General features: G+C 42.1%; 1 protein-coding gene and 1 long non-coding RNA gene across 3 annotated transcripts in view; one reads left to right on the top strand and one right to left on the bottom strand.

Annotated features, from left to right (window-relative positions):
- The window catches only part of LOC134353760 (tryptophan 5-hydroxylase 1), a 28,827-nt gene extending 25,834 nt beyond the window's left edge, over positions 1 to 2,993 (bottom strand). The window contains exon 1 of the mRNA XM_063062107.1: positions 2,656 to 2,993. Within this exon, the coding sequence (XP_062918177.1) occupies positions 2,656 to 2,745 (90 nt within the window). The 5' untranslated portion in view covers positions 2,746 to 2,993. The remainder of the gene's footprint in view (positions 1 to 2,655) is intronic.
- Positions 1,240 to 19,551, top strand: LOC134353761 (uncharacterized). Of its 2 annotated transcripts, none has more exons than XR_010019671.1 (3): positions 1,240 to 1,384; positions 14,817 to 15,020; positions 19,308 to 19,551. It is a non-coding gene; the product is annotated as an uncharacterized LOC134353761 (long non-coding RNA). The 2 variants fall into 2 exon arrangements; XR_010019672.1 differs by having other exon boundaries at positions 14,736 to 15,020.
- The last annotated feature ends 5,819 nt before the right edge of the window (positions 19,552 to 25,370 follow it).

Genomic DNA, 25,370 nt, shown 5'->3' with positions numbered 1-25,370 from the left:
GATGCTGGAAATTCAAGCAACCCACATCAAAGTTGCTGGTGAACGCAGCAGGCCAGGCAGCATCTCTAGGAAGAGGTACAGTCGAGGTTTCAGGCCGAGACTCTTCGTCAGGACTGACTGAAGGAAGAGTTAGTAAGAGGCCCCACCCCCTCCAACTTTCAAATCTCTTACTAACTATTCCTTCAGTTAGTCCTGACGAAGGGTCTCGGCCTGAAACGTCGACTGTACCTCTTCCTAGAGATGCTGCCTGGCCTGCTGCGTTCACCAGCAACTTTGATGTGTGTTGCAACGATATCATTGAGTTAGCTTTCCTAGATGCCTGTTGTACCTGCAAATCAGGTATCCACATCTCAGTGCTCTGAAATTTCTCAACGTTTTTGAGAATATGCTTTTCTTTTCTCTCCCCTGCCAAAATACTCAATTTTACCTTCCCCAACATTAAATCCCATTTGCCAGAAATTTGCCGATTTGGGTAACCTGACTGTGAGTCCCTTGTAGCCTCCTTGTATTGTCCCCAAATATCTCTTTCCACTCTCTCATTGTTATCATCAGCAAATTTAGCAATTGCGGTCTCAATCCAAGTCATTTTATAAATTGTAAAACGCGGAAGTCCAGCACCAGTCTTTGTTGCATCTTGCCTATCGGATCAAGCATATCATTCGGTCTTCTGCCCATTGCAGTGTTACGTCTTGTCAGCTTTTATTTTCTGCAGTAATATTTAATTTGGTACCTTGTTAAATGTCCTCCGGAAATCTAGATGTTATACATTCATTGAGAAAGGTAAAGTGCAGCAATTTGGACTTCTCCTTGCCCTCTCGGTCATGCTAACATTTTACGCCACAGATTGCCGGCAACCGTGGGCTGATAACTGTGACCTTAGCTAACAGAACCAGGCAGCCGTGAACACCGGAAGCTCTCAGATTGAAGGACTGTTCGTTTACTGGTAAGGAACTGTGAATCATTAAACGTGAAAGCATTTAAAATCAGGTGAAATTACAGCAAGTAATAGCAAGTTTGAATAACTGAGGAGGAAAAACTAGAAAGGAAATGTTTCTTTAAAAAATAATTAATGGTGTTAATTTTTAAGCAATTAAAACCCAAAGGTGTACCGCACGGTTAATTTTATGGGCCTGACGTCAAGATTAACAGTAAACAGTAACATTAACGTCAAGATCAGTTTTCCAATTTTTCCAATCATTTATTTCTACGTGCAAAGTTCATCCTACAATCCTACTTAATTTGACGAGTTTAATGAAGGTCGGCTATGAATAGCTGGCTTTAGTTAATACGTAATAAACAAGGCTCTCTGAACGTTGGATTAAATAATTTCGTCTCCAGCCGGTACCTTTATGAAGCTCCAGCGGCAAGAGACAAACACCTAAAAGTGAGTTTGGGGTGTCAACATTTAATAACTAATATCAAAAAAAACTCCACCGCTATGTTTACGCCGCCAATTCCCAACTCTTTTATGTCTAATTAACAAGGCGAAATACAGTAATTAAAAAATCCCTATTCGCACTTAGCGACTAATGGTGTAGCCTCAAATATCGCAGCCTGCACCCAAGTAACGGAAGCGTGAGGTAGAATTTTGTGACCTTCAAAGTAAGCGGGGATCGATTTGCACAAATCTCTTTGCTTAATACCTTAATGCCAGTAGAATCGCCATGGCAATGGGCCAGACTCAGGGAACTGAGATGCTTTCAGTTTTTGGTAAATTTCTGGCGAAACTTTGTGTATGATCACTGGATGACCGATTCTTCTTTTGGTTAATAACACAGTGTGTTAAGAATTTGGTATTTGTCAGTACTGTATCTAAATTTGCATGGAGGATTCCGACTCTGTCCTCTCAAATCCTGTCAAAGCGCCTGCTGGTGGATTACACGGTCGTAATATTTCAAGATCACTGCGACCCAAAGAACTTCTCTAAACCCCAGAAATTCTCACTCTTGGACAGGAGCCTGAGCTGGACAATTCAGATTTATAAGGATGATAAGGATATCGGAACCGACTGCCAAAATATTTTTGTAGGAGGAAGGAGGGAAAGCGACCGATAATGGGGGTTGGGAATCCATTTGAAGTTTTGTGAATCCTGACTATGTATCCTAAAAACGCAATTGGTTATTAGATTCAGATAAATTCAATAACAAAAAAATTATATCGAAAAGCTCACAATTTATCACCAACTTCCTCATTACTTCAGCTTGTTCTCATCCAAGCGCGTTAAATAAAATGACACGTAACACACAAAAAGATTCTTGCCCTCGTCAAATATTGCTACGCTCGGAGTAATTTTAGAAATAACGCTAAACAAAAACCCGTTTTACGTGTTCGCTGCGCTTCCCTCTACATTTAGCCTAATACTGTTGTGCATGCTCGTTCTACTCTCAGGCCTTTCCACCCTTCTCTCTGGACTACCCCACTAGGGATGCATTTATCCCGTATACGTTTTCTTCAGCTTAGTGACAGGGAGTCCACGGCCGGTAACTTTTGCCCACCTAAAGGAATAGGCAGAGTACAGAACTGGCAAAGCACATTCAACCTTTATCTTGACGAACGTCCCAAAATAGTTTCAAATCCTTCCTATACAAATAATGAGATTGTGTTGCAGGCGACAACTGACGCATTCACCTGACGTATCGACTTCAAGCGACTAACCTCGTTATTTAGAAGTTTCTCGTCCAAGTTGGAGTTCATGGATTCAAACGATTGTCCTCTCCTGGGTCCCTCGTTCTTGTAAGAGTACATGATGCCACGATCCGATGTGCTCTTCTGTCCGGCTCCTAGTGGCTCCTGTCTGGTTCCCTAGCTTTGACAGACCTAACACTGCGCCCACACTTCTGTCCTGTCGCACACTCTGTTTCTCCTGTTATTCGCACCACTCGGCTGCCCCTTTGCCTTGCTGCCTCCTCCTGCTCTGCTCGCCACTGCTGCGCTCTGCTATTTATACCCGACCGGGGAACCGATGCCACGCCGCCCAGCGCCCCAACTCCTCTTAATCTCCAAGGAAAAGGCAGACAGGGAGGATTCGCGTCATCTTTACAACAACCACACTGCCCAAACGGAGGGCACCGGGAGGATGGGCAGTGGTGGGGGTGGGGGGTAGGATCTGATCAACATCCACCCTCTACACCTCACCCTATTAAATTTACAATCTGGAACAAACTGTTGTTGCCGGATGACGTTAGAAGTATAAAAATATAAGCCGGAAGGCGAACAACCGATCCGTGTCACTTGCTGCGGTGAAAGGGGAAGGTAGATCAGGAATTGAACGCCGGAATGTCAATATGCAGAGTAAAATGTTCGACGATTAGCTCAGTGCAGTACCTTGTTTTGTGTTTTAACAAGTTGCTAATTACAAATACATATATATATATATCTATCTCACAGGTTTTCCTTGCAGTGAAAGCTAATACTTGCAGTGAGAGCAATCATGTAACTCCGCAAATTAGTTGAAATATTGTAACCATTCCCTGAAATCTGAATCGCTTGTGTCTCTTCAACTCGTATTAACCGACCACTCTCTATCTCCGTCTCATCGATTACTTTACCTTTCACTCCTTTTTGTGCATTTGCATCTTGTTCAGTCTCCCTTTGCTTTTTTGAAATCTATTTTGCTACCTTTTAATTTCACTTTACATCTGTTTCGTTCACGTGTCCGTTTCTTCCGGTTTCCCGCCACTTTATTTATTCCACATCGTTTCTGATCATCTTTCTCTCTTTTTCGGCTTCTTAATCAACAACCACCCCCCGCCCCCCCCGTCCTTTCTGAATTTGAATTTGATTCTGACTGTTACTGTCATTCAGCACCATCAGTCACTATCTGCCCACCCTGTTTCGTTTCTTTCACTATCTTTTATATTTTCCCTCGGTAGCTCCTGTCGTTTCTCCATCTCTGAACTGCTCCGTCGTTTGCCTTTTTCATTATATGGTACTGTGCAAACGTCTTCGACACACATATACAGCTGGGGTGCTTAAGCCCTTTGCTCAGTACTGTATATTGGTTAAAATAGGAAACAGAAATGAGAGTACTAGCTCAGTTATTTGGTAGCTGAAAAGACATGATATACAGTACTGTACTGTGCGAAGGTCTTGGGCACCCTAGCTCTGTCTATGTACCGAAGACTTTTTGCACTTGCACTTGCTACATCTGTTTCCCTGCCTTTTGTATCTTTATTAACATGTTTTCGCTTTAATTTCTCCCTGTCTATTGAACCGGTTCCGTCACCATCATTCTTTGGTTTGTTGCATTATTTGCCACGCGCTGTGCTTTACATTATTGTTTAAAACGCTGGCGCAAAGAACAGATCAAAGGTTTCCTAATGCCTAATACAGTACTCCAATCGTTCGGTTTACCAACACGACACAACTGCAAGGGCGACTTCGCTGTCATTCAATGTGTGGTGCATTTTTCACATTTCGGAATGACTTATATTAAACCTAAGAGACCATGCTCGGGTAAAGCGGTCCAAAAGGCTCTCATAGTCATCGTTGCGCAGACTTTTTTAATTTGTATCCCTTCAAGAAAACTAGGGACGCTCGCGTAAATCATCGCGACGTGAAATGCAAATATCTCATTGTCATCACCGAAAATGATCACATTTGTAACCAAAATGTAAATATCGGGACAAAGAGGATCACCAACAAACTGAGGGAGATGCCGAACCAATTTCAAAAGCCTAATACACAACGTAAAAAGATGAAAATAATTAGTAATAGAAAGATTCCAACTGTTGTAAATTGAATGGAAAGAACGGAAATATTTCAGTTGAGAATCCCAACCATGGCGCGACACGGAAGCCAACAAACTGAGCTACTGCCTCATCGCTTCAGTGACAGGGGTTCGATCCTGCCCCTCCGGCTCTGTCCGAGTAAACCTTTCACGTTCTCGACTTTAGCGCGTGCTTTTCCCCGGAGTGCTCCGGTTCTTTCCCACACCTCCAAAATGTACCGGTAGATGAAGTGACTACTGTAAATTGTCCTCAGTGTAAGCAGGTAGCGGGAGCTGACGCAAAAACAAGGAAATCTGCAGATGCTGGAATTTCAAGCAACACACATAAAAATTGCTGGTGAACGCAGCAGGCCAGGCAGCACCTATAGGAAGAGATACAATCGACGTTTCGGGCTGAGACCCTGACGAAGGGTCTCGGACCGAAACGTCGACTGTACCTCTTCCTATAGAAGCGGGGGCTGACGGACAGTTTACAGAGGGCGGGACCCTCATGTTCAAGAGGTAGCAGAGTCGTCGGGCCGAATGGTCTCCACAATAGCATGCCACCACTGATTATATTGATAAGTTGATCATGAGTAAGCTAGGTGTCAATTTATTCAACAAAAGTTGAACTTTATTGTCTGAACACTCGCCCTGTTATTGCCACTGAAATGAAACCCCTCTTTCCGCTTTTGCTATGTCAATGCCTGTTACTGGGATGGAATAATTTCCTCAAAACAGCACGTTTTTCACGCTGGAAGGAGAACGTGCAACTTCACCATGCACTGGAAAATTTCTGAACCAGTGATGTAATGGAAGGGACATTTCACAACATGTTAAGTTCATGTTACAAAAAGAGAGGCGTTCTAGTGTTGTAAAAGAAATGATGGTGGCCCATAGTATTATTGAGATATTCCGGATTATTTTCGAAAGAAAAGATCCCATTCATTATTGTTACCTAAAAAAACTTGAGGTCAGTCTCGCTCCAAAACCCATCGTGCACTTATTTCATTGAGGAGGGGCACAGACCCCTAAGGTTTGGTGTCTGTTCCTTCAGCAGTCACACTCAAGTGTCCACAAATTAACGAGTGTAATAGAAGTGATGGAAGATCGTCTATGTAACGCTTTCATCGGACGATAGGACTCTAAAAGTACTGTCAGTAGCATTTGACAAAGTTGCAGCCAGAAACTAGCTTTCTTATTGGCAACAACTTTTTCTGAACACAAAAATCACTATCCGTTCTCTCTGCAATTCCCCAGCAGTTGTATGTTCATGGAAAAAAAAAGTGCAGATGCCAGTAATCTGAAATAAGAATAGAAATACTGGGAACAGCGCATTCACAGTTTGTGAAGTGAGAGATGTGTGGGAATAGAAGAGCTTTAATCAGTGGAGATCAAGAATTCAAGAGTTAGGTGGGGTCAAGGGGAGAGTCATGATCAACATGGGAGTGTCAAAGTTAGAGGCATGAAAGAATCATGGAAGAGGTTAGATTGCTCTCTATCGGGGCCACCAGATCCACCAGGTTCAAGAACAGTTACTACCCCTCAACCATCAGGTTCTTGAACAAAAGAGGATAATTATACTCATCTACTGAGATGTTCCCACCAATTATCTGAATTTAAGGACTCTTTATCTTGTTATTACATGCTCTCATTATTTATTGCTATATGTTTGTAGTTACATTTCAACAATTTGTTTTCTTCTGTGCTCTTGCTATTTCATTGATCCTGTTTACAGTTACTATTCTATAGATTTGCTGAGTATGCCCACAGGAAAAAGAATCTCAGGGTTGAATGTGATGGCATGAGTGTACTCTGATAATAATTTTTTACTTTGAACTTTGAAGTCCTAAAGAGCCTGAAGAAAGCCTGCTGGGTCCATTGTTATTTGTCATCTATATCAATGATCTGGATGATAATGTGGTAAATTGGATCAGCAAATTTGCTGATGATACAAAGATTGGAGGTGGAGTAGACAGTGAGGAAGGTTTTCAGAGCCTGCAGAGGGACTTGGTCCAGCTGGAAAAATGGGCTGAAAAACGGCAGATGGAGTTTAATACAGACAAGTGTGAGGTAATGCACGTTGGAAGGACAAACCAAGGTAGAACATACAGGGTTAATGCTAAGGCACTGAGGAGTGCAGTAGAACAGAGGGATCTGGGAATACAGATACAAAATTCCCTAAAAGTGGCGTCACAGGTAGATAGGGCCGTAAAGAGAACTTTTGGTACATTGGCCTTTATTAATCGAAGTATTGAGTATAAGAGCTGGAATGTTATGATGAGGTTGTATAAGGCATTGGTGAGGCCGAATCTGGAATATTGTGTTCAATTTTGGTCATCAAATTACAGGAAGGATATAAATAAGGTTGAAAGAGTGCAGAGAAGGTTTACAAGGGTGTTGCCAGGACTTGAGAAACTCAGTTACAGAGAAAGGTTGAATAGGTTAGGACTTTATTCCCTGGAGCGTAGAAGAATGAGGGGAGATTTGATAGAGGTATATAAAATTATGATGGGTATAGATACAGTGAATGCAAGCAGGCTTTTTCCACTGAGGCAAGGGGAGAAAGAAACCAGAGGACATGGGTTAAGGATGGGGGGGGAAAAGTTTAAAGGGAACATTAGGGGGGGCTTCTTCACACAGAGAGTGGTGGGAGTATGGAATGAGCTGCCAGACAAGGTGGTAAATGTGGGTTCTTTTTTAACATTTAAGAATAAATTGGACAGATACATGGATGGGAGGTTTATGGAGGGATATGGTCCGTGTGCAGGTCAGTGGGACTAGGCAGAAAATGGTTCAGCACAGCCAAGAAGGGCCAAAAGGCCTGTTTCTGTGCCGTAGTTTTCTATGGTTCTATGGTTCTAAAAGCCACAGTGAGAAGGAAAAAACATGGTGTGTATGAGGTTGCCAATGCTATAATATATAGTCCAGTCTAGTGGAGCAGCTTCCCTTTAAGTTATTGTGAAACAGACCACAAATGAAATTCACACCTGTAATTTTGATGGGCTTCATATGTGCAAATTAATTTTGTGGAAGTGTCATCAAAATATGCATTGAATGTAGTTTTGGCACCATAGAATTTGCATGGCACTCAATGTTCTTGGAACTAACTTGAGATCACTGCACAGTGAGTACCACATCACTTTTTGATATTTGATTCTGATTAAACTGTGATGCATTATATACATTAATTTTGTGCTCTGTTAAAATATTCCTAACACATATCTTTTAATCACATATTTGCCATCCTAGTCTCACAGGATGACAAGATAAGATAGGAAGTGGTTTGGAATTTAACTCAATCCTTGAGTTTTTCCAGCACTTCAGTTTCAGCTAGAGCAGGGCTGTAGTTCGCTGAATATAAAATTGTTTCTGGTGTCATCCTCATAACAAAACATACAGTTTTTGGCCAAAGTTTATTTTCTTTGCCAAGCCATCCACACTCACCTCTAATCTACATGGTAAGAACACATTCTACCTATTGCTGATAGATGCCTTCACTCCCTGAGGCTGTCCAGGCACTAATAGTGAAGTCCTGAAGTATAAAGTCTGCTTATCAATGGAAGTAGGGCAGGCGGAGAGGGCAGAAGATTCAGAACAAGTCCCACCCACATACAACAGCTGAACAAAATGTCAGCTGACTGTGCCATATTCCCAGTTTAGCCAGCTTTCAAGGATGTGAAACTCTATGTTTCTGAATAAAACTGGCAAAAATTAAGTACCGAGAACACATAAACAATTAGAAATACTTTAAGTTCAATTAATTCAAAAAGCTGTGAATGACATAATACTTACCCTTCTCCTTTGCCTCTGTTCTCCACAGTTGAGGTGAGAGATTTCCCAGTGTAAGTGCTGGGCAGTTGTAGGATGTTCGCACTTCGCAGATGCTTTCCATAAGCAGTGGAGCACAGTCAGAAAAATTCCGGCAAAGAGTGGGCAGCATGTTCGGGATTTCTGCAATTGCATGGGGATCCCAAACTTCATTACATCATACGGAAAAATTCTGGGTGTTCCATGCAGAACTGCTGGCATTTTCCGGCAAGGTCCAATCCAATGGTTTAGCATTTATAACCAATAAAAGTGGGTACAGTAAGGCAACAATGTTCCATAGCACAAGGGAGCCAGACTGCCTGTTAAATACTGATTAAATATTAAATAGAAGTATAAAGACAAAGCTGAAGCAAATCCTAACCTCCTTTGATTGGCACAAAGCTCTTTCTTATCCATTTGCTGAATGGCCTCCAACCCCATTAGTTAAATTGCTTGCTGACTACAGCAGCAAATGTACTGCAGGTTGTCTAGCCTGCCACAGTGTGAAATCCTTTTTAATAGTTACACGTAGACTACAGTACTGTCATTTGAAAATAGAAAGAACACTTGGAATATTTGGAGATAAAACGATGAGTACTCTAATAAAAGATATCCCATACAAAGTGATGAGAGGACATTTTCATGCAGTTATTGGAGTTGTATAGTGAGCAGTGAGAAAGCATTCATCCTTTGCATGCATATAAAAAAAATGTAATCCCTTGGTTGCCAGAAGTATTTTTGGCTAGTAGGAGGAGAAATAATTGCGAAGTTAGGTCCTCCATTTCAAAGTTTGAAATGTTAAGAATGCAAGTTCACTAGCTGCTTGTGCATATATGGCCAAATTGGAGTTTGACTCTTCCCCCAGTCTAGCAAACTTCCCCGTTTATTTCAAGAACCAAAGCCCCGTAAATGTGGCAGGAATTGTCCAGTTTGAATGATTTTACTTACCCCACAAATATTGTCATTTTTCTCAATGCTGCTAAGCTAACTTTATGAAAAAAGGTACTATTTTCTAAAGAGTACTTGATGCCTTATTCCCTAACTCTCAATATACTAGCAAAACAAATAAAAGCTGTGTCTCCATAAACGGAATCCTAATCCTTAAAGGCATGGAAAACCATAAACGGAATTTTGTAATTAATCCAATGCACAGTATCCAGTTTATTGGCCAGATTGCAAAAGCATCCTCCTTGATTTGTCAGATCACTTTAGGAGTTTTCTTTGGCATTCCCTTGGGATAGAGGATGACCGGCTTCTACTGGGAAGTGGAAGGTGCCTGTGTGTGATTTTTTTTTTAACCTGGGGTAGCCCCTGCACAATAGACTTAACATAGCCTTGACAGAACAAGTTCCTGGTCTAATGCCAACGAGATCCAAGACAATAAGAATCCATAGTCTGACTAAGACTTGTTACGTACCCCATAACTGGGTTGCCAAACCAGCAGAAATGGATCACTCAGTTGGAGTCTGGATTACTAGAACTAAGAAAGTTTTATTAAAGAAACAAGCAACACAGTACTCTAATCAAAAGGATAATAAATGCAACAGTTCAGCAATGATAAACACACATGTACACAGAATTAAGATAACAGGATTAATCAAGCTCTAATCGTTGTCTAGGGGTAAATGACCAGTTTCAAAGTGACGCAAAGTTCAGTTCAATTTAGTTCAGTTCAGTTCGCAGTAATCGCTGCCGTGGCGATGGACAGTGGGGGGGAAGGAGAGAGAGAGCAAACGAATGAATATTCAAGGTTTCCAGACAGACCTTCGCAGTCAGCTTTCGGGTGAGTCCTTTGTGATGTCATCTGAGGTCACCGACCGTGACCCCTCCGTTTCCAGATATGATCGTTTCCCTGCGCTGAACCTGGCACCCAGGCAAGGGTGGACACACACCAGGTTCCTGCCGATCGTGCCTTTCCACCCTGTGCATTTATGGTCCGGTACTTCCCACTGACTTGTGAGAGACGCACCGCTTCCAGGGTCTTGTTACCTCGGGTGTCGTGTGTGTCCTGCCTCAGCGAACCTGTCCCTTTTTATCCCCCTGCTGGGGTATCGCCTGTCCATCACTTCAAACAGTTCAGGGTTCAAAGGGGGAGCCACTCTTGACAGCTCTCCTTCCCTTCATTACACATCTCCAAATGCTGCTCCATTGTTTTCCTTATCTCTCTCTCTTCTGAAGACAGGTGGCAGACCAACTGCTGATCCCACTGGTGCCAGCACAGGACAGCTACATCTTAATCTATGTGTATTCTTGTCACAGTTCCCCCCTTTAAGGATTTTTACCGGGGGTAAAAATTACAAACATGAATACATTATTTGATACACACAAATATACATCTTTATCAGCTATTTGGCTAATACAGCGAATTTGAAGTTGTCAACACCTTGACAGACAGTCAGCAATCACATTTTCCGTTCCTTTTATATGTTATTAGTAATCCCTTAGACCAGGCTCCAACTTAGCAAACTTCATAGTGGCCAAAAACACTGATGAATTGCGATCAATGTAACCTCTCATCGGGTTTCGTCCCGGACCATAATAACAAGGGTCATCCCATTCCGACTTAGTTTTCTCTCGCAAGGGCTTAGTAGGAGGGGGAGGGGTAGTGACCGCAGAGTTATTGCAAAACTTCCTACAGTACCCCACCATCTCCAAGAGCCTTCTGAGGGCCCTCTTGTCTGTCGGGGTTGGGAGGTCAGCGATAGCCTGCACTGTAGCTTGCATCGCTGCCAGCTGCCCCTATGTCACCACAATTCCCAGGTAAGTGACCTTCGTGTGGCCGAACTCATTTTTTTCAAGGTTCACTATCAAGCTGGCTTCAGACAGCCGTATTAAATTGCCAATACACACCTCTGTGTTCGTCAGCCCTTTAGTCACTGAATTACTCATTCTATATGAATGTTGCTCACTAGGGTGACCTAGTGTAACATACACCACCCAACGTCCCAGTTCTTTGCATCGCCTCGGGACAATCAAACACATGGGTGCGAGTCGTTTAATTACTTCTCCTAAAGAGTCGCTTTGTTCGGGGATTAAGGGAGAGACCTTATCAGCAGACCTGGCCAAAACAATAGCCTTCTCCCATCTGGTCGATACCATACTCATCTTTTCAAAATGGGTTTTTTCTCTTATCGGGGGGACCCTAGCTTCATTGATTTCCGCGCTAACACCGACTAGGTTTGTTAGCATATCAAAAGCCTGTGACCGTCTCAGTTCGCGTCGGTCATAATCAATAACATCCTTCCCCCGGGCAGCCGGTAAACTTCTTTCATGATTCCACCAACTGTTCCCTCCAGTACCGCAAAATGTCCACCGGGGGGTACCTTGTGGGCCAGGTTAAAAACCTCATCCCCATAACTCTTTTGCACCACCCTCCATTCCTCATCTGCGGGCACAGCACTTGGTCTCCCTTGCTTCCTTAGCACTTCCTCCTCTACACAATAGCCTACTAGTTCCCTTGTTAAGTCTGTGTCAGAGAGAGCTGTCTCTGCCAAAACCATCAGCCCCTCGTCTCGCCCCTGCATCTGCACAAATTCTTTCCTGGCTACTGCTACGTCTGTCCCAGCTCCCTCACTACCTCTTGTCTCACTACACTCCTTTTCACTTTCTACCCCCTTCTCATACAAGGCTGGCAGAAACGTCTCAGCTAAATTTACTACCGCGGTCCTGTGATGAACCTGTGAGTTCATGGGCGGGGCCTCAATGCTGGCAGGCTGACCTGTCAATCTCACTGCTTCGAACACGATTCCCCCGGCGAGGTCATTACTGAGCAAGACTTCCACACCTTTCATCGGTAATTTGGACCTCACCCCGATTGTGACTAGTCCAGAGACCAGGTTGCTTTGTAAGTGTACCTGGTGCAAAGGGACTGTCTCTGTCCCTTCTCCAATACCTCTGACCTTGACCTCCCCAGTCTGGGTCTCTGAGCTAAACTCTAATACACTCTTCAGTATTAGTGACTGACACGCTCCCGTGTCTCTCCAGATCCGCACTGGAACTGGTTTTAACCCCTCCTTCACTGACACTAATCCGGCCGAGATAAACTTCTCGCGCCCTTCCTGAACTTTGGCAGACCTGTCCTTCCCTAGCGGTTCGTTTACCAGCTCAATACAGCCAGTCAAAATCGCCGTTTTTCCTTTTCCCATCTCTTCTTTGGGGCAAAGCACCTGGACGCAAAGTGTCCGACTTTCCTGCAATTATAACAGACGACCCCAGGAGACTTCCTACCAGACTGCTCCCGGTCTACCTTATCCTTCTCACTAGTCCCCGGCTTACTTTCTGACTTTTCCGGCGGACTCTCCCCGCCGTCCTGACTACCCTTCTGGTAGCCTTTACTCGGGGCAAACTTCATTTTATGCATCAACGCATACTCATCCGCTAACTTAGCAGTTGCGGCTAACGTGGCTGCCTCTTTCTCATCTAGGTAGGGTCTCATACCCTCAGGGACACAACCTTTAAACTGCTCAATCAGGATCAGCTGTAGCAGTCTGTCATAATCCCCCTCTACCTCCTTCGAGGCGCACCAACGCTCACAATATGTCTGCATCTCACCGGCAAACTCTAAATACGTGCGGTCCCACTGCTTCCTCGCATTCCGGAACCTCTGCCGGTATGCCTCCGTGACCAACTCATAAATCCTGAGGATGGCCTCTTTCAGCACCTCATACCTCTGGGCATCTTCCGCGGACAAAGCTGAGTAAGCTTGTTGGGCTTTCCCTTTCAGTACACTCTGAAGCAAAACAGCCCACTTATCCCTCGGCCAGTCCTAACTTATAGCCACTTTTTCGAAATGGAGAAAGTACCGATCCACATCGGTATCGTCAAATGGGGGAACCAGCCTAACCTCCTGGGTCACCCGGAACCCTCCACCTTGGTTCAGCACAGGCCCCTGCTCTGCCCTTATCTTTAACTTCTCCAGCTCGAATTCCCTTTCCCTCTGTTTCTCCTCTCACTCCAGCTGTCTCTCTCTCTCTCTCTCCTGCCTTTCCTACTCTCTCTCTCTTTCTCCTGCCTTTCTAACTCTCTCTCTTTCTCCTGCCTCTCTAACTGCTTCTCTTCGTGTTCTAACTGCCGTACCCGGAACTCGTGCTCGAGTCTCAGTTTTTCAAGCTGCACCTGTACCGCGTCTCCAGCTGGTTTTTCAATAGACACCACCTCCAGCTCGCCTTGGGGAAACACACCTTTAGATACATAGTGCTCTATGATAGCTCTGTGTATCTCCTCTCTCCTCATTGTCGACTTCCCCTTAGCAAGATTCAACCGTTTGGCCACAGCCACCAATTCCGTTTTCCTGGCATCCTCTAATGCCTCCAAGGTCGGCACCTTTATAATTTACTCAGCTTCCATTTCTGCTGTTTGTCTTTTCTTTCTTTCGGGAATTTTGACCCAATCAATTTACTCCGTCCCAAATTTAGCGTTCAAAATCGCGGACTAGAACCCCACTTATGTTACGTACCCCATAACTGGGTTGCCAAACCAGCAGAAATGGATCATTCAGTTGGAGTCTGGATTACTAGAACTAAGAAAGTTTTATTAAAGAAACAAGCAACACAGTACTCTAATCAAAAGGATAATAAATGCAACAGTTCAGCAATGATAAACACACATGTACACAGAATTAAGATAACAGGATTAATCAAGCTCTAATTGTTGTCTAGGGGTAAATGACCAGTTTCAAAGTGACGCAAAGTTCAGTTCAGTTCGCAGTAATCGCTGCCGTGGCGATGGACAGTGGGGGGGAAGGAGAGAGAGAGCAAACGAATGAATATTCAAGGTTTCCAGACAGACCTTCACAGTCAGCTTTTGGGCGAGTCCTTTGTGATGTCATCTGAGGTCACCGACCGTGACCCCTCCGTTTCCAGATACGATCGTTTCCCTGCGCTGAACCTGGCACCCAGGCAAGGGTGTACACACATCAGGTTCCCGCCGATCGTGCCTTTCCACCCTGTGCGTTTATGGCCCGGTACTTCCCACCGACTTGTGAGAGACACACCGCTTCCAGGGTCTTGTTAGCTCAGGTGTCGTGTGTGTCCTGCCTCAGCGAACCTGTCCCTTTTTATCCCCCTGCTGGGGTATCGCCTGTCCATCACTTCAAACAGTTCAGGGTTCAAAGGATGAGCCGACCTTGACAGCTCTCCTTCCGTTAGACTCTCCCGTCCCTTCATTAACATCTCCAAATGCTGCTCCATTGTTTTACTTATCTCTCTCTCTCCTGAAGACAGGTGGCAGACCAACTGCTGATTCCACTGGTGCCAGCACAGGACAGCTACATCGTAATCTATGTGTATTCTTGTCACAGACTGCAAGTACAGAATTTTGAACACATCTCCTCTTCTCCCCACCCTTCATCCTGATCTCCTCCTCCTGCGAAGTTGCAGCAAGACAAAAGTTAAAATGATGTGCAGACAGAAAAAAAGTGCAAAGATTGCGCAGTCTCAAACTGAACAAAACTTCTGAGAGCTGGACTTCCCTTCGTACAGCCTTTTCTGCATGTAGAAGTAAGGTAAGAGTCATGATGATAAGCTGACTGAGACAGTGTGCAGACATAGTGCAGTCATCCAGGCTGAACAAGGCCCTTGAAAGCCTCAATCCCCTATGTGCGGCTTTTCTGTTCAAGCATGGGAACCAAGATCACCAAGCATAGCAAGACAAGATACAGATGCAAATGAAGGATTCCAGGGCAACACTTACTATTAGACAATTATTTTACTAATTCTCAAGTATTATTGGCCTTTATTAACACCTGAAATATGATTGGTACTTGAATATGTAAATGATGGAATTCAGAAGTGCACAAAGTTTCTGTTGGATTAGTATTTGCATACAACTAGTCAATTTTTGTACCTGGAAAGTTAAGCATTCTATTAGAATATGGTTTAAGCAATTACTGAGATCCTCTGTTGGTCAGGGTCAACCATGGATGGTGCATCCAAGCTGTCTACTTGATGCACAAGCCAGTATGCAGGCCAGGGCAGTACAATATGGACAGCAAGTCAATGTAGCAGATTCCCCCTCTGCACAGCTGATGAATCCAAAGGAACTGCATAGACCAAAACAGTCTGGCACCAGCAACATCTTAGGGTTGCCAGTCAGTGTTGAACTCAAGAGAGGATCTTCTTGGGGACTAAGCCTTCCACATAAGTGGAGGTTTGAGATCAGAATTTTCCTTCTCATTGATGAGCTGCCTACCACAACTGATGAGACCCATCTGCCCAAAGCAATTGGCTCTGCAAGCCTTAGTAGCTAAGCTGCACGTGAAGGCCAGGAGCTGGACTTGGTTGTCACGGGCTATTTGAGATGCATGTCATTGGGAGCAATTAATAGGTAATGGGAGTTTATCACCACTAGCTCCCCCAACTATGACAACCTTAAAGAACCTTTAAGCTATAAAGTAGTGAGATTATTTTACAGCAAATGAATATGACAACACAGAGTATAACTTTTAATATTTCCATGTTACTATTTTCACATTATGACAAAACAAGGTTTCACAATATGAATTCTCAATATTAAACCAACCTTTGAAACTCTATTTTTTATATCTGACATTTGATTTTCAAGGTTATAGTCTCTGATGTTCCCTTATCATTGATGCAAGTTCTCCAAAAATAAAATGACAGTGTCCTTTAATCAATATTTCTCTAACTCAAACAGAGCAACTAAACTTATACATTAAAAAAGAAATGAATTTTAGATAGATCTTTTGTGAAGAGAATATCTCATTTATACCCATTATGCACTTGTAAGTGTTTTGTACTGCATTATCAACCGTTGAACAATATGAGTAAGGCTAAAGTGAAGAGGAAATGTTTTCCTCCCTAGGTAAGAATGAGCTTTTGAATTAATAGTGGTCTTTATGCTTCCATATTGGGTTTTCTATTAATACCTATCCACTTACAGTAGAATGTTTTCAAAAGGTTATGCAGATCTATTTTTCCTATGCTAATCTGACGTCAGTGTACATTTAGCCAAGTATTGAAGATCCAAGGGTTACACTGATTGTTTTGGAATTCCAGTGCTGCCATAGCTTACACTGAGGTCAAATCGTGACTCTCTTCTCCTTATCTTTGTATTTAAACTTTGTTCAATAGCTTATATGCACAAAATCTATTTTTGATTTTCATTGCTTTTCTCATGTGTGTATAAGTATTCCGAACCTTTATGTTGTGGGAAGGAAAAACGACATCTCTCAATACCTATCCTATTTACTGGAATATGCACTCCATCCATCACCTAAAGAAGTGCCAGAGAACAACAATGAGAAAAGTACCAATGAAAATTCCTTCCCCTTTTCCTTACTTCAGAGATTGTTTTCCTCATAATTAATCGCTAGTTGACCTTCTGCACTGAGACAATATTCCATTAACCAATTCCCACTCATCATCTTACCTCACCCTCACCTCTTACTCATTGTCCAATACTCATGTGTTCAGAACTGGGAACTGCTGTTTCCATCCATAAGGCTACAGTCACTGGTAACAATCTTCACATTCTCCTTCGTGATCCTCTCAACTTTTTTAAAATTTGATACCATTTATCAACTTTGAGTGGAAAAGCCCTTTTTAAAAATAATATCAAAGTATTGTTGATACATATTAAACCAACTCTTTCTCATCTATGTTCATTGATCATACCATTGAGACCATAAAGCATTAACATGTTAGATAACGTATCCTAGGCCCAGTACATACTGTAGATGCAATCAAAAGAAAAATGCACCCACATCTTTATTTTCTGAGGAGGTTCAGAAAGTTCAGTTTGCACAGAGCACTCTAACAAACTTCTGTAGATGTACTGTTGAAAGTGTCCAGACTGATTGTATCATGGTCTGGTACAGCAACTCAAATGCATAAGAATTTCAGAAGCTGCAGAGAACACCAGGTTCTGCCTATCATGGGCACATCCAATCCATTGTTAGCATCTACAGCAGGTGTTGCTTCATCCAGGATCCCCACCATCCAAACCACGCCATCTCCATGCAGCAGGAGGTACAAAAAGCTTCAAGTTCCACACCACCAAGTTCAAGAAAAGCTACCTCCCTTCAACCATTCAGTTCATGAACCCACTGGCAAAACCCTAATCACTACAGTTTAGCAACAATATGACCACTTTGACCACTCTGCACTAAAATCAACTTTATAAAACCGTAGGAGCAAAATTAGGCCATTTGGCCCATTGAGTCTGCTCTGCTATTCAATCATGGCCAATCCTGTATTTCCCCTCCTCAGGCCCACTCCCTGACCTTCTCCCCGTAACCTTTGATGCCATGTCCAATCAAGAACCTATCAATCTCTGCCTTAAATACACCCAACGACCTGGCCTCCACAGCTGCCAATGGTAACAAATTCCACAAATTCACCACCCTCTGGCTAAAGAAATTTCTCCGAATCTCTGTTTTAAATGGACGCTCCTCTATCCTGAGGCTGTGCCCTCTTGTCCTAGACTTTCCCACCATGGGAAACATGCTTTCCACATCTACTCTGTCTGGGCCTTTCAACATTCGAAAGGTTTCAATGAAATCCCCCCTCATCCTTCTAAATTCCAGTGAGTACAGACCCAGAGCCATCAAACGTTCCTCGTATGATAACCCTTTCATTCCTGGAATTATCCTTGTGAACTTTGATTTTCATTTTGTTTTAATTTGTTTTTATTGTGTTCTTTCTTGTAAAAATTGTATATACTTTAAGTTTATGTTTTCTTGTGAAATTTGCTTTGTGCCTGTGATGCAGCTACAAGGAAGTTTTTTATTGCATTTTCACACTGTACTTGTGCATACGGCAATACACTTGAATATAATTTGTCTCTTCAAACATCTTGTATTATATTTAATTTACACTACATTAGGGCTCTAAGTATGATTAACCTTTTCTCATAGGTCAGTGGCTCTGTTCTCCAACTCCACTCATTAACTTCTACCCCTATTTATTATCCATAAAGGTGAGGACAGGAGCTGCACCCACATGCAGTATGTCCACATTTGACTAATTTATCATTTATTCCTAATTCTATTCTAAATTTGAATCTTGGTACAAAATATATTATTACCCTGGAAGATATTATAGGAATTAGAAACTCAAGGCAGATTGCTGGATGCACCCAAATCTCAAATTGTACGGTAGGTGCACTTCATTAAAACATATTGTTATTAAATTAGAGCACACCACATCCTCAGTTTGTTTCTTGGAGAACATGGAAAGCCTTTAGAAAAACAAGGAGTTGAGTAATTAGGCACCTGGTTAAGGTCAGTTTCTTGGCCGTGGTGATCCCTAGCATGTTGATAGTGGAGGGTCTGCCAATGGTAACCCCGCCGAATGTCAAGGGAAAAGTGTTGGACGACTCTTGCTGGAAATGGTCAATGCTTTGCACCCTATGCAAGTATGTAATTTTCTATCCTATCTGCTCGGTCAGAATCTTGTCAAGGTCAGGATAGGAGACTTTCAACAATAACACTGCAACCAGACCTTGCACCTTCAGGTACTTCAGCTTAATGCATTAAATAAATTGCCGTAAAACAATAAGAAGGTAAACCCTCTCGCAGACAGGATTAAGTGAGGCTAATTCCAAATTCATTCTAATGATTGCTGATGCAAGTTCACTCATGGCTGTTATTCTATTTTAGGGAAGTGCAACTCTCAAGCCACCACACCAATTCACTGAATGTGGTCTCAGAATTTATTCAAGGGGCAAGACACCAAATCTCTGTGTCACATTTCAGAAGTTTCTGTGAGAGGTGAATTGCTTCAGTTTGTCTCCTGTGTGATGAAAAATAACTATGTTCATCTCTTTTTAGAACAACTGCAATGTTAGCTCACAAAGCTATTTATGTGCCTATGTGTCAGAGAATGTCAAACACCAACAACTGAGCACTGGGGATGTTACCTCGGCTGGTGACTAAACGTCTGCAAAATAATTGCCAAGTTCGGTGAACACCACGACGTCCAACACCTCAACCCAAGCTACCAATATTCACGACCATCCTAAACATCAATCTATCTCAAATAATGAATTGAAAATGCATCAAATAAAACCAGTGAAAATGTACTCCATTTGTTTGTTTTTTTTTGTTCCTTCTCTTCCTCCTCGTTATTTTTTCTCTGTCTCCATTTCATTCTATACCTTAGCCATTTCTTCTTGCCATCTGTAGTGTCAAAGAGGCCAGTCTTTAGACAACTCAATTCAGTGACATCAAAAGCAATGGACAGCACTGACCAAGCAATACCCAGCCGTAATACTAAAGACTTGTTCTCCAGAATCTAGCCAAGCCATCTGCCCACACAACTTCCATTATTTAGTTCTATGCTCCTCCTTCCTTTCATATCAGATTTCATCATCTACCACCCTTTGTTGCCTCTACCTATCACCTCCCAGACTCTGTCACTACTTCAACTCTTCCCTCCTTCATTGACCTGTCACTCTTCCTTCCCTGGTTCTACCTAGCTCTTGTTCCAGCCCTTCCTCTGATCTCATCTCCCCTCGATCTTTCGGTCCAGATGAAGAATCTCAACCCAAAACCAGTTCTGTCCACAAAGCTGCCTGACCCACTTAGTTTCTGTAGCAGTTTCCTTTCTGCCCTGATTCTTAATGTACAGTACATGTGCTGTGAGCCTCTAATCTCATCATAATCCCTTTGCACTGATGGAGTACCTTTCTAAAGTTTTTAGCTTTGTTCCACTATCTTTGAAATATGAGAGGTCAAAATGCAAACAAAATTTTGATAAAATGATATATATGAAGATGAGAGTGAGAACAGAAAATATTGTTCTAATCCTATACCTGTTGTAAGTTTGGATTCCCTATTCTATTTTATAGCTTTCTGCCTCAGACTTTCTCTTGAGTTCAAAGATTCAAAGGTATAATTTAATGTCAGAGAAGTGTATACTATATACATCTTTAAATGCTTTTTCTTCACAACCATCCACAGAAACAGAGTGCCCCAAAGAATGAACGACAGTTAAATATTAGAACCCCAAAGTCCCCAGCTCCCCCCGCGCGTAAGCGGCAGCAAACAACAATCCCCTCCCCCCACCAGCAAAAAAAAGCATCAGCATCCGCCACCAAGCACATAAGTGTGAGCAAAGCACCAGCAAATTCACAGACTTGCAGTACCCCGAAGACTTTGCGTTTCATCCAGTTTCAATAGTAATGATCACTTACATAAGCAATCTTTGGGTTAGATAGATATCTCCAAGCCTTACAATTAAAATTGTAATATTATAGTGCTGCACTTGTTAAACTGTTTTTGAAATTTCATTCCTTTGACACCAATGCAATTAAATTCAGGGGGTATTCCAATCTGATACATTTCTAGCTATGTATTGGATAATACAGTCTGTGACAACAAAATCTTCAGTTGTAGGAACTAGACTTTGCTCACTTTATGTATCCTCAATTGTGCTTTTCTACTCCACTGAAAGGTGCTACTGAAATGAGCTCCAGATTGGTGCAATCAATGAAAAATGAAAAAAAAAGTCAATTTTATTGTGTAGAGTAAACCATTTTACTAACACTTATGCATGGTAATCTACACTCAGTGACCATTTTATTAGGTCTGTTAATGCAAATATCTAATCAGCCAATCAAGTGCAGCAATTCAATATATGAAAGCATGCAGACATAGTCGAATAGTTCAGTTGTTATTCAGACCAAACATCAGAATGGGGAAGAAATGTAATCTAAGTGACTTTGACCATGGAATGATTGTTGGTGTCGGATGCAGATCTCCTGGAATTTTCATGCACAAGCCTCTGGAGTTTTCAGAGAATGGTGCGAAACATCCAGTGAGCAGTAGTTCTGTAGGTGAACACACCTTGTTAATGAGAGAGTTCAGTAAATGGCCAGACTGATTCAAGCTGGCAAAAAGGTGACAGTAACCCAAATAACCACACATTACAACAGTGGTGTGTGCTGTAGCCCACTTAAAGAATGGACTACAGCAGCAGAAGACCACAAACATACAGAAAGACACTCAATAGTCTCTTTATCAGGTACCTCCTCACTGAATTAAGTGTATAAACCAATAATGTCAAATCAGAAGTACTTTTGAAGGGGCAGATGCTCACTCTGTTCCTTTATATATTTAGCGTCAATATCTTACCCACAGTTCGCTTATTTTTTCTTCTGGTCCAGTCCCAATTCAAATCCAATTCCCAGCCTTGATCTTGACCTATTTCTCACAGCAGCTGTTACAAATGACCTCAGATCTGTTCTTTTGTGGCTCTCCAAGACAAAATGTTTGGCAATTGGCCACTGGCTCATTCCCTGTCCAGTGTTGGGCTAGTGGTAAATCTCTCTTGAAATTAATTTCTGCAAATGTTGGAATATTAAAACATTTCAAACTCTAAAGTCTATAAGGGCCCCTGGCATTTTCTTTTTAACAAATTTTCATTTCTGTGAGCCTACCTGAGGCAAATTTGCAGGAGAATTCTGAGCCACTGCACAAGTGCCGTGAATCTAACAACTTTAAAGTATGTTTCAATACAAGTTACACTCAAATCCTCCATTTTTGTTACAAAAATTCCAAAGTACAATGACCTTATAAAGTGAACTAAAACAAGAGAAGATGGATAAACTCAGGATTGGAGGGCCAGGGTGTGTGAAGGAGAGCAGTAGAGTCATTAAAGTTGTGTTTACAGAAATAAACAAGGCTATATATGTATGTGAGATTTTCATTCCCAATCCCATGAGACAGACAAAAGTCAAACAGATTTGGAAAAATATAGATATATAATTACTCTCCAAATTTTAATTTTTTTTTGTTAGATATGAGAAATAAGATAGTAGGAAGCAAGGAAGGAACCAATTGAAGGTGAAGATCTCTAGCTTTTTCCAATCAGCTTTATGGGAAGCAGGTTGAAGTGGGTTGAATGTTAGAAAACTAAAAGGTGAAATAAGCAACAGCAAAACAAGACAGCAATGGGAACTTGGACTGAATGGATTATTCCAGTAATGAAACTGCAGTAAGAAGAGGAATAGAGAGCGGGCACTTGAACAGCTAAAAGGAGGGCATCAGAGGGGTCAACCTTCATTACCAAACTCTTGGCCACCTCTCACCCAAGAGGAATAAAGCAAAACTAAGCCGATAGTGAAGCAGAAGACAAAAGAAAAGAAGTGAATTAAAAGGAAGAGACAGTAAGAAACTGTAACACAAAAACATAGCTACTAGATAAGTGAGAGCGTATACTGTATCCTCTGCCTTGCCATGCAAAAAGTCGAGCTGTAGATATATAGCAATACATTAAAATTATAGATGCAAATACATGCATTTTTCATAATTCTCATTATAAGTGATTAATTCCATATTTATAGTGGTGTTACAGTGATTGTTGCCTCTCCTCCCCTCCTCTCTTCCCCTTCCTCCCCTCCTCCCCCCTTCCCCTCTGTGACTCCTAAGGCTGTCAGTTTATTTGTGATGTTCTGACAAATAAAGAGGCTGCTTCATGTCTACCAGTACTTCTTTCCAGTGACCTCATTCACAGAACAACAGTGGAAACTGCCTGAGTAAACCTGTTTCACTGTAATGACAGCTTCTTGCAGAAATGACAGTTCTGTACAAGTTAAAAGAATTCACGACTTTAAAGGGAAAATTTGCATGTACTGAGATGATTATATTTGTGTCTGCCGCACTTCACCTGAACAGCTCAGTAAATGTAAATCTACATATCTACAGTGTAATGTTTATCCCTATGTAGACAGTTAGGGACAATTTGCAAGTGCTGCAGCAAATGTTTTGTGACCCTTCATCAGAACTGGGAAAGAGACCAAGGAAGCTGGTTATGCTCTAGGAAGGGTAGATATCACTGATAGTGTGAAACTGGGGTGAACATAGGGATATGCTATGAACATAGTTATCTGGTCAATGAGTGAATGGGAACAGATATAAAGTGAAAGCATAGATATGCATATCCGTCATGCCTTCTCAGCTGTGCAATTTTGGTCACTCTGTCCTCCAAGTTAACAATGTACATTGTTCACCCACAAAATGATCCAGCCACTTCTATTACTTTCATCAGTAGCCAGTGAGCTGTAACAAGTGCTGGCTGGCAGCACCTTGACAACTGTTCCAAAAAGGATTGTCCACAACCTTCCTAAAGGAAAGTCAATGATCTATTGGTCTGTCACCTCACGGGCAGAAACTCAGCTCCAGAGAGAAAGGAAATTATATATCATGAGAGGAAGCATAACCACCTTATAATTCTTGGGCTAAAGTGAAGTTTAAAAAAGGACAAAGAACAGAGTGTTCTCAGATATTACATGTACAGCAGGAGCTATTAGACAATATCACAAAGAAAATGGACCGAAGCCTTCATCTATATATATCTAGTCAGGACTGAATATCACCAATAACCTGCCCTGATCCACTATCTTGATGCCATGGCCAAATAACCTGACAAATAAGTGGAAAGATTGTTGATGCCAGATAGGGTGGTTTGAGGATCTCAGAGACTGATAGAAAACATAGAAAACATAGAAAATAGGTGCAGGAGTAGGCCATTCAGCCCTTCGAGCCTGCACCGCCATTTATTATGATCATGGCTGATCATCCAACTCAGAACCTGATGATCTCCTGGGATTTTCATGCACAGCAGTCTCTAAAGTTTATAGAGAATGGTGTGGTAAAAACAAAAAAACATCCAGTGAGTGGCAGTTCTGTGGGCAAAACCACCGTGTTAATCAGCGAGATGAAAGGAGAATGGTCAGGCTAGTTCAAGCTGACAGGGATGTGTAGAAGAGCATCTCTGAAGCTGCAACACACCTTGAACCTTGAAGTGGATTAGCCACTGCAGCAGAACATACACTCAGTGGCCACTTTGTTAGGTACAGGTGGTATCTAAAAAAGGTGGCCATTGAGTGACCGTGTGTATGTGTATATATAAGTAAATTATTTGCCTCACTGAACTTTTTCCATCTGCTTTTTAAAATAGTTTCGAGAACCCCTATGGTAAAGAAACAACTCTGGTGAAAGGATCATTTCAGTCATCTTTTCTTCCAATACTTCTGCTTCCTCCTGCTAAACACAAGCTGGCGAGCTGTGCTTGATGACCTTTTCATCCTTCAGTGACTGATCTGTCTGCAGCTTACATAAAAGCACAACACCTGCCCTCGTTTACTCACTCGTGTTTGCTGTTGTAATATCAACATATTCAGAGGACAATAAACAATTATTATGTAGCTTTTAATAGGCTCCTGTTTGTCTCAATTACATTGCAAAGAAAACATAGTGGAGTTGAGGTAGATATCACAATTCTGAATCATCCCGGTGCGTAAAATAGATATGGAAATAATATCTTATGTCACTGCCGGTGTGATAGGATTACTTAAATTTCCCTGTTTAAAAGAAAACATGGAATAAGTTATTTTACCCAAATAACCTTTGCAAAAGCATTAGAGGTGAACAATGTTCAATACTATACAAGCAAGGCTAAGTTTATATTGCTTTACTCATTATGTTAATAAATTTGTTACACAAATCAGACAATGCCACAAATATCTTTTGTACAGTTTCAGAATGATTTCTTACCATTAATACTTAAGCAAACACTATAATAATGTGAGTGGTGTCACAGATAAAAAAAAATCAGATAACTAAATTTAATCCAACTATATTGGTCAACAAACTTGCTGCTAGCCCAGCTTCAAGCTGGTATTGTCACAAGGGGGTGCTGGGAATGGACCCAAAGGCAAGACACAGACACTGAAGTACAAGGAACAGGACTTGACCAGGGTAGGGACGAGACAGAATTCAGGCAAGGAGCAGGGACAAGAAAGCAGACTTGGGCTAGGGAAAGCAGGACTAAGACTAGGAACCACGGACTAGGAGACAAGGCTTGGACTCCGAGCCCGAGACTGGACAAGG

The sequence above is a fragment of the Mobula hypostoma genome, chromosome 11 (genome assembly GCF_963921235.1).
Source record: "Mobula hypostoma chromosome 11, sMobHyp1.1, whole genome shotgun sequence".
Classification (NCBI taxonomy): domain Eukaryota; kingdom Metazoa; phylum Chordata; class Chondrichthyes; order Myliobatiformes; family Myliobatidae; genus Mobula; species Mobula hypostoma.
The sequence above is the reverse complement of the archived record's forward strand: the minus strand, read 5'-3'. Positions and strand labels throughout refer to the sequence as shown.